This window comes from Pyrus communis, chromosome 5, assembly GCF_963583255.1.
Source record: "Pyrus communis chromosome 5, drPyrComm1.1, whole genome shotgun sequence".
NCBI classification, from domain to species: Eukaryota; Viridiplantae; Streptophyta; class Magnoliopsida; order Rosales; family Rosaceae; genus Pyrus; species Pyrus communis.
The window spans coordinates 25227578-25240853 of NC_084807.1; the positions used below are offsets into that span (position 1 = coordinate 25227578).

At 39.8% G+C, this 13276-nt stretch overlaps 2 protein-coding genes across 2 annotated transcripts; both read right to left on the reverse strand.

Moving 5' to 3' along the window:
- Positions 1–87: 87 nt before the first annotated feature.
- Positions 88–3303, reverse strand: LOC137734865 (U-box domain-containing protein 62-like). Its single transcript, XM_068474175.1, has 8 exons — positions 2508–3303; positions 2067–2400; positions 1893–1974; positions 1212–1269; positions 972–1060; positions 770–865; positions 615–685; positions 88–468 (listed from the first exon to the last, which is right to left on the reverse strand). Exons 1-8 carry the CDS (start codon positions 2965–2967, stop codon positions 345–347), a joined length of 1314 nt encoding a protein of 437 aa, XP_068330276.1. The 5' UTR covers positions 2968–3303; the 3' UTR covers positions 88–344.
- Positions 3304–8167: 4864 nt separating this feature from the next.
- Positions 8168–12276, reverse strand: LOC137733961 (probable LRR receptor-like serine/threonine-protein kinase IRK). The gene is made up of 2 exons (XM_068473185.1): positions 10291–12276; positions 8168–9968 (listed from the first exon to the last, which is right to left on the reverse strand). The coding sequence occupies exons 1-2, from the start codon at positions 11763–11765 to the stop codon at positions 8522–8524; spliced, it is 2922 nt and encodes a 973-aa protein (XP_068329286.1). The 5' UTR covers positions 11766–12276; the 3' UTR covers positions 8168–8521.
- Between the last annotated feature and the right edge of the window lie 1000 nt (positions 12277–13276).

The window sequence follows — 13276 nt, forward strand, 5'->3', positions numbered from 1 at the left end:
TCGGACACGAAACGAAATGCTAATTTTATCTTCCAAATCCTCGGACGGGCTGTACCTACGTCGAGTTTAGAAAGCAAAACATAAACATCGGATGTCACCGGGATCCCACAGACCAAAAATGATTTATATGAACCTTCAAAGTTTTACACAGGATTCAAAAACAACATTGCTCAACATAAAGAAAAATGGATTCATATATTTACAATCTAAATTCACAATTCTAGAGCTTCCCTCGGAGCAGTTGTGACAAGGCTTCTATAATTTACAACGCCGGAAACAGAGGCAAAAATTTAAACAACAAAGTTGTGTTATAACGTGGTATATTGCCAACGAAGTATTTCGGCCTAGAGCCAGTTAGGTGCCATCTTGCTCGACATTGGCTTGGATGTTGGGTCGTTGGATACCTTGGCAAGGGAGCGATACTGCAATTTTACGCTCTCTGCATTATCCAATGTCTTTACCACATACCTGTTGATGCAATTTGTATAAATCAAAACAAATCTAAGCCAGAATCTCATTTGACAAAGGCATGTAAGGCAAGCAAATATATACCATTTAGGTGGAACATTTCTTGATATAGGTTCAAATGGAATAAAACTAGAAATATGACTAACCATCCGTTTAAGCATTGCGTTGTCACAACAGCCTCGCGTCCGACAAAGCGTTGTGGTGTCCTCTTATTCCCCTGTGACAATATCACTCCAATTATTCGATAGAACAAACAATGGAATAAGAACCAGAGCCAAGATTGGGACCTTAGTCTGCTAACCTTTATAATAACTCTGTCAGTCACAGCAAACGGAAATTGAACACCTCTACCCCTTGGAGAATCCATGAAAACTAAATCACCACAGCCACCCTTTTCCTACATGAACAAATAAAGGACTTAGTTTCGAGGTCTTGATAATATTTTCCTCAGTATTTGAAAAACCTAATGACGCAACTGTTTCTGAATCATGAAAAAGACGAACCTGGTCAAACCTTTCTCTTCTTCTTTTGGTTGAGCGATAAAACTGCAACTCTTCTTCCCGTTGGAATGCCTGCACAGCAGCTCGAAGAGCTGCACATGTAAGACAAAACTGTCATACTAGAATGTTTTCTGAAACAAATAAATGTTGTATGTTTGTCATCGGACACCAATTCTTTCATCCCTTTTATATATTTTGAAATAGTGAGTGATTATAAATCATTAATGACAAACTTTTACTTACAAAGATTCGGAGCAATTGAGTCTTCTGAAATCGACAGAGAACAACTGTAGCAAGCTTTCTGGAAATTATGGAAGAAAATAAAACTTCAACTTGACAATCAAAACGAAACAAGAATCTGCAAGTGATAGGGCATAACTTCTTATTGGTTCACAGAATCCCACATGCATGTACCAGATATACTTTGCAGGCAATAGGTTCAAAATAGTGATCTCTCTTCACTGAGTGACAGCCACGGGAAACAGTTAATGACATGCATATATAATAACTTGTTTGCACCCGGAAGAAATGGAAGCAATCAAAGCAATGACAATACCGTGTATTATCAACAAAATAATAATTCGACTGTGGACCGTTACTATCTTCGTTTCAAAGTTTTAATCTGAGATAGTAACTACGCATGTTGATAGATTTGATGTAGAACCATATGCACATACACAGCCAAATGACAGCAGAGAACACATGTTAGCATGGTCTAGCTTTAGAGATTGTGACAGAAGTTCACGTTCCTATGAGATTATAAAATGCACAAAGCTTGCAAGATTACACTATACTAGCAAGAAAGCAATGATGTTTTAGATATATATACATCTTTTGATGTAGGATCGCCCAAATTTCTTGAAGATAAACAGAAACGATTACATCTGTAAGAGAAAAATCTGTGTTTCACTCTGAGGCACTCACCATGCTAATAACATGCTGAATTCCACCACCTCCAAAGGAATGTCCACAAGGCAATATCACCGCGTCATCCATCAGAGATCCCCTAAAATTCAACACACGTCAAAGGACTCAGTCACCAATTCCAAAAATCGATAAATCAATTGCAAAACCAGCATATGAAAAAACAAAACTCACGTCACGGGATCAGAGAGAATGGCCCTCAAAGAGTCTCCCGACTCGCTTGAGTACATAACATCCTTTCTTCCACTAAACCCACAACCATTTTCCACAACCAAATCCTTCGGAGCAGAACCAGACCCCTCAGAGCCCTGCAAATACTGAGAGTAATACATGTCACCGTCCGGCTCGGCGACCGTGACGGCATTGTGATAATTCCCAAGCCTTCCTTGCTGAGCATTACTGTGATTATCACTGGGACTAGCCCTTGTGTTGATGTTCACTATTTGCTGCCCAGTACTATGTTCTTTCACCAACACTTGTCTACTTGATCCTACTATCAGTGTCCCACCTTAAAATATACAAAAAAAAAAAAAAACAACATTCGACAAAGGTTTCCAAAATTAGAAGCGAATTTATGAAACGATCAAAACTTTCCACAAAGATCTCTTCTCTTACCAAAAGAAGAATGGTGTTGTTGCTGGTGATGCTTAACTTTCCCATTTCCCATTTTGTCCTCCCCATTACTCCCATTATTACCAGCAATGCCCTTGTTTCTGCTCTCCACTCCGACAAGCCCGCCATCTCCTTCATCATCGTCTTCGTCGTCATCGTCGTCCTCATCCGATCCTTCGGCACTCGGCGTCGTATCAGCTCCGTTCGAGTTCCAGTTTCGCGGCTCGGGCTGGTCCCGCCGGTCCGGGTTCTCGCTATACATACTTCGCCGGAAGTCCGAGCTCTGTGGCGCGAAGAACCGGTCGTCGATGAAGCCGGTGAGCTCTCTGGTCTTTGGACCCGCGTCCACGACCCGGCGCTGCTGCGGAGCTCCGCAATTGAAGCGCAAGTTCTCGTCTTGGAACACGAGCGGAGAGTTGAGCCCGTTCTGGGTCCGAACCAGACCCAATTCTTCGGAGGACATGATTGGAAGCCGCAAAAACCCTAATTTAGGGAATTGTGCATGATTTGGCGATCGAAAATTATGGGAAATTAAGAAGCTTTTGGAGGGTTTGGGGAATTAAGGTTTTAGGGAGTGTGATTTGGGTGAGAAAAAGACACTCTTGAGAGTCCTCACATGGAATTTTGGGGAAAGTGAAAAAGTGTAAGGTTTTGAGATTTTCGGGACCTCGGTTGGAAATTAAGAAAGATAAAGGACTTAAAGGCTTAAACTTTTAATTGCAATTGGGCCATGTAAAATTGGGAAATTACAGAATCATCTGAATATTTTTCAGAGATTAGAATTCTCCTGCCCGGAGAGAGTTGAACATTCGGAGCAGCTGGCCATGTGTCGAATGATTGAGGAAGATGGACAAGACAAGGAGGCCGACATACATACAAACCACACAAGTATATAAAATCCACATTGACGTTGTCGTTGACGTTGAAATGAATGAGCAAGGAAATTCTGACGCGTAACGGCGATATATTCCGTACTCTTCATCGGTTCATCCCTCTCATCACGTGAATTTAGCCAGTAAACTTTTCAACGATTTTCATTTTTCATTTCTTTCGCTTTCCTCGTCAACGAATGTGGTAATATTGCTAGACAAAGGTGAAAAGAAATGCAATTGCTTTTTGGTGTTAATTTGTGGTTTTACTGTAGTTCTGTTTGCTGCAATTCAGCCTCAGTTTCCATGGTTAAGATGCAATGGTCATTGACTCTACAATCTCTTTGCTTTTCGACGTCGGACAATTCTTCGCATTCTCGCATTGGTTTCTCTTCATTTACGTTGGTTTCAATTTTCTGCTAAGCCTTTAGTTCGGGATCAATCCGTACATGCTGTGAAAAATGAGTACAACGCTTGTTCATTTAGAAGTTACTAGATCAAACCTGATTAACCAAATTTCTCCAATCGACGAAAATCAGAGTAGCTGAAGGCAATCTTGTGAATGAAAGTTTTCTTCAACTGCATTGCCAATGTTTAATTTCAACAACGTTTCTTGTTCACCTCGGTAAAGCACGTTGAGCAGAGTTTCGAGAATTCAAGCTTCTGAGCTCGAACTAACCACATTTGAAGCATTTGGTCTGACATACTTCTTAGCTTCTCTTGTTTAATTTACTTGGGATATCCTGCACTGGTTTTTCATTTAGTCACCTACTGAGGACTGAAGCTCTTATTTCTGAAGAAGAATTGCGTCCTACTTTGTTTGGGTACGCCGGTTTTTCTTCGGTACGTGTTTGCACTATATGCAAACACATTGCGATAAAAAGTGATAATGTTAGACCATCTCCAACTGAATGGTCCAGAGGACCAGAGGGCCGAAAATAGCCCGAAACCGTCACCAACCGAGTGCTAGGTCAAATGACTCATGAGTCCCACGAGACAAAAAAAAGGTCAAAGGGCCAACCGGCTGGCCCTCTTTAGCCAACCTGCTGGCTAGCCCAACTTTTTTTTGTTTTTTATTTTCCATTTGCCCAACCCACTTTAGGCTTTAGTGTTTAAGTTTTTTTTTGTCCCGGTCCACCTTTTTTTTTTTTTTTTTTTTTTTTTTTTAATTTCTAATTTTTTTTTCTTAGACCATTTTTCACAATTTCATACTATCTTACCTCATTTTATTTCGATTCTTCACATTCCATACTATAGCCCTTTGACCATCGATTGGAGATGGTTTGTTGTCACAAGGTTATGTTTGACCTATGATCCTCTGATCCCTAGGTTAGAGATGATAAGAAATATGATCATGTACTATTCATTAAAATATTAATTTATCGGAGAATCAGATGACTTAAAACGAAACATTTGACCCTGTTTTGGTTGGAGATGACCTTAATGTTTAAAGTGGTGGTGTCAATGCTTCGAGTGGTAATATTGTGTTGGTGTATAATGCACAGTTCCGAAAAGGCAATGTACGACTCCAAGCGAGTAATGTACCACATCGACGATGTGAAAAATTGAATCATAGCATCAAACTGTTAGTGGGCATGTGTTGGTAGGTGATAGGCAGCGCCCCCACCTGCAAGGCAAGGCAACCCAACAGCAACATGCTCCCTCCAGTTCCAACTGCTGTGACACCAAAAGCCAGTTTTATGAAGGCATCATGTTGTTACCCCTCAGCAAAGCAAAAGCATGAAGAAAGCCAAATAGCCGAAAAAGCAGATTTCTTTACTCTTTTCTGTCAAATTTCAATAATACTGCTTTTGGTTGTTCCAATAATTTTAGACTCATTTGAAAGTATTTTTAAAATGACTGAAAACGTTTTTTATAAAACTATTTCTTGAACCAATTTTTAGTAAAAATATGAATCATAAAAATGCATAAGTTAAAAGCACTTGTAGGAGTTGTGTGCTTCTTGTATGAAGCATTTCAAATACTTTTGAAACTCAAAAGCCTTTTCTCTAAAGTACTTTAATAATTTAAAAAATACTTTTAAATGAACCATTTATTATTGTTCACTTTATATTTTCTCCAAAGAATAGAAGCAGCTTTTTTATACAGCTTTTCGTTTCGGTGATTTCCCCACAATTTGTAATTTGATTAGTCCTCCTAAACATTGATTAGGAGTTAATTGTGAAAGCAGAGTCTTCACCTTAACTGACTGCCCATACCAATGCATATTTTTGTTTATTTCTAATTACAAGTTAATTGTGAAACCAAAGTCTTTACCTTGACTGACTGCCCATACCAATGCATATTTTTGTTTATTTCTAAGCTCGGAGCTTCCATGCATCTTGGCTCATGTTTTGGCCCTATCAAAGGTAGTGGGGTTCTCGACTTTTAAGGAGGTTACATGGAAATAAACTTTGTGAGAATTATCAAGGGGGAGATGTTTAGTTATCTCCGATTTTATACTTGATATGTACAACCGATCACAACGAAGATTGTCTCTTGAATAAGCATGTAGGAATGTAAGAATCTCTCTAGTTTTATTATGATAATGAAACTATCAAAAAGATAGACATAAGAGGATATACAACCAATTACAACGCAAATTCCTTCTCAATAAGCATTTAAAAGCTGGTGACCTTACTACGACAATCCATTCTTTCGAGGATAAAAAAGAAAGAAAGAGGGGGATTTGTTTGTTTCTTTCACCCGCATGAATCCTCCACGTCCAAAGAGAATCATGTATTTATAAAGGAACCCAAATCCTCTTTGGATCTAATAATCCGAGCCGTTGAAATTTGATTAAACGGCTACAATTATTATAAGTTTAGGCTCAGGATCTGGGTTCTTTATGAAGGAGCCATGTGCAAGGTGATAATGCAAATACCAATGTATTAATAATTTAGCATTGTGCTATTCAGAAATGATAAATAGATTCTCTCAAAGTGCAATTCTTCATGGATTTTCTGTTACCTTATAATTTAACATTAATTTATGTGCTAATATTATAAAATATTGTGTAAAAAATATGAGATGATAGAGAGTCCACAGAGAATTCCACATTTAAGAGTCTTCTTAGCATTTCTTGATGCGATTTATACACTTCTTTTACTTTCTATACACGCTTGAGAAATGCTAGGGCGACTTTTTTAAAGTGGAATTCTTTGTCACATCACAATTTATCGTTAATTCTCGTGTCAACATTGTATCAAAAACATAAGGTGACAAAAAATTCATAGAGAGTCCCACTTTTGAAACTCTCATAGCATTTCTCTACGCTTTGTTAATTTTTATTTGATACTCTTCAATTCATTCGATTCGACAATAAAAATTTAAAAGTGAATGTGAAAATACAAAAAATTGTGTTGGAATAACACCAACCTAATTAATGTTCTCTTGGGCCCCAAACCATATATTTATTTAACTCATGGCTGAAAGCGCTAGCTAGGGACAACTCATTGTCATTGCTCAAAATCAATGCACATGACTATGCAAATTTATTATATTATTTCACTACCCTTTACAGATACGGCCGTGTTCTTTTCTCTGCGTTGCAGCTTGTACTTGTTCGGAGTGCCACATTTTTTAAATTAACAAGTGTTGAGAAAGTTTAAAGATTTGTGGATAGCACCGCTTATTGTTATTGTGTAGCACCGCTTATTGTTATTGTGTCTTGCTGTTGGCTAGAGAGGTATCAAGGAGAAGAGAGAAACATGGGTCAAACTGTCTGACAAATAACTATTTCGACCATTTAATATCGAAAAGCATATCAATTACGTTATCAACCATCAATACATTTGTCATAAATAATCTTCACAACAAATTACTTACAACAAACTTCTATTTTATTGAATGATCCGATCAGTCTACTAATCAAGTGGTCTAGCTCAAATTTTACCCAAGAGGAGGGGAAATCTATGCAAGTTATCATCAATATTCATTGGGAAAAAAACATTGGAGAGCGGTTTAAAGAGGAATAAACAAATAGTTACTGCAGTTGAGACAGTTGAAAATTGAGGAGTAAGATTCTCTCCCCCTTTAATTCCTCTCATCTTCTCTCCTCCTCTTATTTTATTATTTATTTATTTTTGTCTTTTTCTCTCTATAAAAAATTTAATATAAAATGTTAACGTGATTTAATCGTAATCGTATAAATAAGAAAGAAAAAAAAAAAGAAATGAAGTAAGTGATGATTTGCCAAGGTGAAATGAAAGGTGTTGAATCTGAAAATTGAACATATAGAAATGGGTGGTAGAATATAAAAAGACAGCTTCTATTCCGACAGGTAGGTCCCTAATCTATATATATATATATAATATTACGTATAATTGTATATGCCCTACCACTTTGGTTTCTTCCTCCTTTTGCATTATTCTACTCAGCTCTTTAGATGTATTTGCCTTAAAGTAGGCACTAAGATTCTGTGGTTTCCTCAGCCCTCTCAGCTCACTTTTGACTTCCACTAATTGTATTTTACTTTCCATCGTTGGGACACATGGGGCAAGAATAACCACCAACCCTTTCCCATACATGCCTTTAAAGGTCAATTTTGCCCTTAACGGGTGTCACTGTAGCGGCATTTCAAAACAATCGTTCTACGTTATCCGTCCGTTTGAATTTTCTAACGTAGTTATACATGATTTGATTGAAGCTTAAAATACTGTTACACTGACATTCACGTCAATTCAGTTGGAGCTACATTTTTTTTGAGAAGAGTTGGAGCTACATTAAGGAGATAGCAATCAAACAAACTAAAATGTAGGATCAGTGAAATGTTGCAAAACTTTCCAAACGTTTAGAAGTTGACAAATGGAATCAGCTCTTGGGAAGAAACATGATCAAAGACATAAATTAAAAGAGTTCAGAAGATTAGTCGTGACAATTTCTGAACGGGACTCTAAATCGGAACCCGGCAAAGGAGAATCTGGTGACCTAGCTACTTGTAGCATGGTGGAGAAACTACAGAAATATAACACAAGAAATCCACAATAGAAGGATAACAAATACAACAATGCAGAAAAAGAAAAACCTTCCAACAATTGAAACTTTCTTCTCCCTCGACGAACGAACAAACTGGATTCTTCTTTGCCGGATAACTTGTTGCGAATCCCTTCACTGAATATCTGTTAAGATTAGTTTAATTCATGATCATCACAACTCCTCTTGGCCTTCTGAAGGACATCGGATCAGCTCCAAAATGTTGACAACCTCCCCCATGTCTGGTCTGTTTGACGGCACTTGTGATGTGCATATCAAGCCTAGTTTCATCACAGGTATAGCCTCTTCTGCTGGGAAAATTCCTTGGAGCCGAGCATCAACGCATTCTTCTACCCTGCCTTCTTCCAGTGCTCCTCTCACCATGTCACAGAGCACCACAACATCATCTTCCATGTACTCGACTGGTCTTTTCCCGGTGACAATCTCTAGAACCAAAACCCCAAACCCGTACACATCACATTTCTCAGTTATCTTTACTGTTTTGCAAGCAAACTCAGGTGCCATGTAGCCGAGTGCACTCTGGATCTTGCTGCTCAAAACATATCGGTCAAGCATTGGCAACAACCTCGCTAGACCAAAGTCTCCCACTTTCGGTTCGCCTGAGCAGCCAATCAGGACATTACTGGACTTTATATTGTAGTGAATTATGTTCATCTGATGCAAGTGAGCCAAACCTTTTGCAGTTCCAAGAATTATATTGAACCGATCATTCCACGACAGGAAGTTTCCACCTGCTTCATCATGAAGATGCTTATATAAACTACCACCGGCAACATAATCGTATATGATGAGCTGTAATGATGGAGTCCAGTAATAGCCTTCGATCTCCACAAGATTATCGTGCCTCACTTTCCCCAATTTATTCACTTCCCTTTCGAATTCTTCTTGAGACTTGACAAGACTAGAAACAGTGAGCTTCTTGATTGCAACTGGCCGTCCATCTTGAAGAAGTGTCCGGTAGACTGCTCCAAACCCGCCACGACCAAGCTCACAGTCCTTGTTGAGCAGAGCATGTGCACCAGTGCTGAAATCAGGCTCACCTGAAAACATGACAAGCTTGCCAGAGTTGCCATCTGTTGTTGGGGAACGGCTGAAGTCATCCCCACCTGAAAATGTGAGGGCTGGCGCCGATTGAGTTGTGGGAGATCGGACACGGAGATTAAGCACAGTAATGGCAATTACACCAATGACAATGACAGCAGCTGCAGCAATGGCAATAAGCGAAGAAATACTGAGTAAGATTCTTCTATGACCAAGATTTGATGAGATTTCTCCTGTGGTGGAGTCGGAAGAGGAATTGGGATTGAGTACAATGGGTTTGGGAAGGACTCCTGGGCAAGACTTATTAACTGCAGAGCCACAGAGAGATGGATTTCCAGAGACGGAGGAAGGGGAGATAGTATTGAAAAAGGCACCCGTAGGTAGTTCACCCTGGAGGTTGTTGTGGGAAATGTTGAAGGAAAGTAGGTTGGGAAGATTGGCTAACTGCTTCGGCAGGCCTCCCGTGAGGTTATTGAAAGACAAGTCCACAATTTGTAAGTTGGTAAGTTTGGACATTGCTGCAGGTAATGGACCAGTCAGTCTGTTCTGTGATACAGTTCTGTAGATTCCAACCAAAACAACATATCAAAAACCTAGAAAAAATTGTCAAACAAAGAAAAATCAAGTAGAATTTTGTTTTTCCCAGAACAAAATTAGTGAAAAGGAGTCCCATATTGCTATACTTCATGATTCTATAACCACATACAGCCACCAAAACAACGAATCCATTTCGACAATGAGCCAAACACAATTCGTGTGTAAAATCACTCATATCTAGATTTACGTAAGCGCAATGGATTTCGAATAACAAGTTACTACCCTTAAGATTAAGAAAAATTAGGGTACCAAAAATGAAATGTAAGGGAGCTAAGAGAACATACAAAGTGGTCAGAGAAGAACAATGCTCAATTGAAGTTGGAATTTTTCCCGTGAGGAAGTTCTTATCCAATCTCAATTCCTTCAAAGAAAAAGCCCCTCCAATTTCCTGAGGGATGCTTCCATTGAGCCGATTCTCGCTCAAGTCGAGATTGTTCAGGACCTTCAACTCTCCAATAGCCACAGGAATAGGACCAGCAAGAGAGTTACCAGAAAGGTTCAAAGTATGCAAGCTGCTTAAGGCCCCAATGTCGGACGCAATTTCACCCGAAAAATGATTAAGGGATAAATCCAAGACTTGGAGATTCTGAAGTGCATTTCCAGCTGATAAAGATTGATTGATGTTCTTGCTTCCGCTTAGCTTTTTATCTGAAAGTGAAACTTCATCTGCACCCGCCTCGAATATCCACACCGGAAGTTCACCCGCCATCGAATTCTTACTAAAATCTAGAGCCAGAAGGTTCGTACAATAAGCCATAGACTTTGGCAAGCTCCCAGTGAACCCATTTGCAGAAAAATTCAATACCTTCAAAGCCTCAAGATTGCCTATTGAGCTTGGAACTTCACCCGTAAACCGGTTGCTAGAAAGGTCCAAAGTCTCCAGGCTTTTCATCTCGCCAATCCACTCCGGAACCTCACCAGAAAATGCGTTCTGGTGCAGATTCAGATAGCTGCACAGGCCAAGTTTCTGCATTGTCTGAGGGAGGTTACCCGAGAACGAATTCTCACTCAGATCAATGGACCTCAAGAGCGAACAGCTTCCAATTCCATCCGGAAGTTGCCCGGTAAACCGATTCCTGGCCAAATTAACTCCTCGCAAATTATTCAATTCAATCCCCTTTGGAATTTCACCCTTCAACAAGTTATCAGACAAATCCAGGGATCTAAGCCCACTCAAGGACCAAACCCCAGCTGGAACCGAACCCGAAAACTGGTTCAACGAAAAGTTAACAGCTGCTAGACTCGCACAAGAACCCAAACTCTCCGGAATTTTCCCGGAAAACTTGTTTTTCGCCAGAGAAATCACTCTCAGCGACCCACATTGCCGAAATAACTCTTCAGGAACGCCACCGGAGAAGCTGTTCTCGCTCAAATCAAGGACTCGGAGGTTGTCGATGTGAGTAAAGTTAGGGGTTAAGCTTCCGGTGAGATTGTTCTTCGAAAGAGAGAGCTTCCGAAGAGCTTGCAATTGCAGAAGGCCTCGGCCGATGTGACCCGAAAGCGAGAAGTCGTCGAGGCTGAGCTCAATGACCCGGTTGGATCTCGGGTGGCATTTCACCCCGACCCAATTGCAAGGACTGCTGTCGACTTCGCTCCAGGACGCTAACTTACCCTTCGGATCTTGGATATCGGCCTTAAGAACTATCAGACCCAACACGTCGTCGTTTAGAGACGGGTTCAGAGATCTCGCGAGAACCGGAGCCAAAACGACGACGGCGAAGAGGAGGAGCAGCGGTTTCATGCTTGAAAACGGTCGCATTGTTCGGTGCTCAAGGGCCCCACTACTAGGCCATAAAAACCAGAGAGCTCAAAGAAGGCAACTTTTAACAAAGGCCAGATTTGGAGTTGCGGAAACAACAAAATGGGGGGAGGTAGAGAGCCGAATGATCCAGGAAACGGCGCCGTCGCAAACGAGAAGCCCGAGAAACCAAAAGGGACGCGTTATATCGCAGAGATTTACAAAAACCCTAGAAATTAATCGCTCCCCAGTGACAAACAGTCGAGCTACAGAGCTCCATCAGTCAACGAAAAGTCAAAGAAGAAGCTCCGAGCTGGTTCGATCTGAGAACCGACAAATGCCGAGGCTGGAGTTTTCAAATTTCAGCCAGGAATACTGCTATGGCCGGGAAATCCGACAGGATTTGCAGCGGGAAGAAGCTCCGGCGACGGAGGAGGTGATCTAGGGTTTTGAGAAAGCCGAAGGTTTTGAGTATCGCGGAATTTTCTTGAAAGCTGCACCCCCTCTCCTCTCTCTCTCTCTCTCTCTCTCTCTCTCTTCTCTGCGTGTGTCTGTGATTGTTTGTAGTCTTTTTAAGTCTGATGAGCTTCTGAAACGAGAAAATTAAATTAAAGTTTCTTATTAACGGCGGAGGAGAACGTGATATATCATTCGTATTTCAATTATAATAAAAAAATAAATTTTTAGTGTGATCTGTGTATCAGGTATTATTACATAAATGGTGTGATATATATATTAAAAAATAAAAATTTTCATCATTTACATAAATATATCATTGTATTTCCATCGCAAGAAAAAAAATTTCGTAGGGGCCCATTAATTACATGTTGGACACGTGTCGGGATCCGAAGGGTGCAGGGCGTCCGACGTGGGACATGCCCAGTGGTCGTTACCGGTGACGCTTTTTGACTTGGATGGCACAAGTGACGGTAACCGGGGACTGAACGTTTTGGAATGTGACTGAAGGAACTTTCGAACTTCCCTGAGTAGACGAAATTACGTTTTTAACATGCAGCTTCTAAATTTTTTTCAAAAGAATGATTTTCGCAAATCATTTTTCTCTTTCTTGAATTTCTTTTGCTCTATATTTTCGATTTAAAGACAAAATAAATAAAGCATGCGTTAGGAAAAAAAAAAATATGTGTACTCAAATTTTTGACTTACTGCATAAATTGAAGTAAAAATTTTGGGTTAGTTGTAAAAGATCTAAGCTTTCATACTTCCACTACCGTCAAACTCATCGCCTTTAGCCCCACAGAAGATTCTTAGCATGAGGCGGAGCTGGATACAACTGAATATCTGTAAATTTGATTACGATTTTAGTATCTTGAACTCAATTTGATTTAAGCAGTAATGCAAATATACCCTAAATCAAATGTTTTAGTCTTTTAGACTCGCAGTTGTTTATTAGGTTCCTTTTGGACTTTGTACTAGTTTTTCATGTAATGAAAGTTCTATTGACCCAAAAAAAAAAGTTAAGGGAATAAAACCTGCCTTGTACATCATCATTTATGTTTTTTTTTTAGTACATC

Excerpts from the sequence above, each read along its gene's own strand:
- LOC137733961 (XM_068473185.1), bottom strand. The coding sequence starts at position 11,765 with ATGCGACCGTTTTCAAGCATGAAACCGCTGCTCCTCCTCTTCGCCGTC. Across the intron at positions 9,969-10,290 it reads TGTTCTTCTCTGACCACTTT|AACTGTATCACAGAACAGAC; the intron begins GTATGTTCTCTT and ends TGGAATCTACAG.
- LOC137734865 (XM_068474175.1), bottom strand. The coding sequence starts at position 2,967 with ATGTCCTCCGAAGAATTGGGTCTGGTTCGGACCCAGAACGGGCTCAAC. Across the intron at positions 2,401-2,507 it reads ACAACACCATTCTTCTTTTG|GTGGGACACTGATAGTAGGA; the intron begins GTAAGAGAAGAG and ends GTATATTTTAAG. Across the intron at positions 1,270-1,892 it reads TTCAGCATGTTATTAGCATG|AAAGCTTGCTACAGTTGTTC; the intron begins GTGAGTGCCTCA and ends CATAATTTCCAG.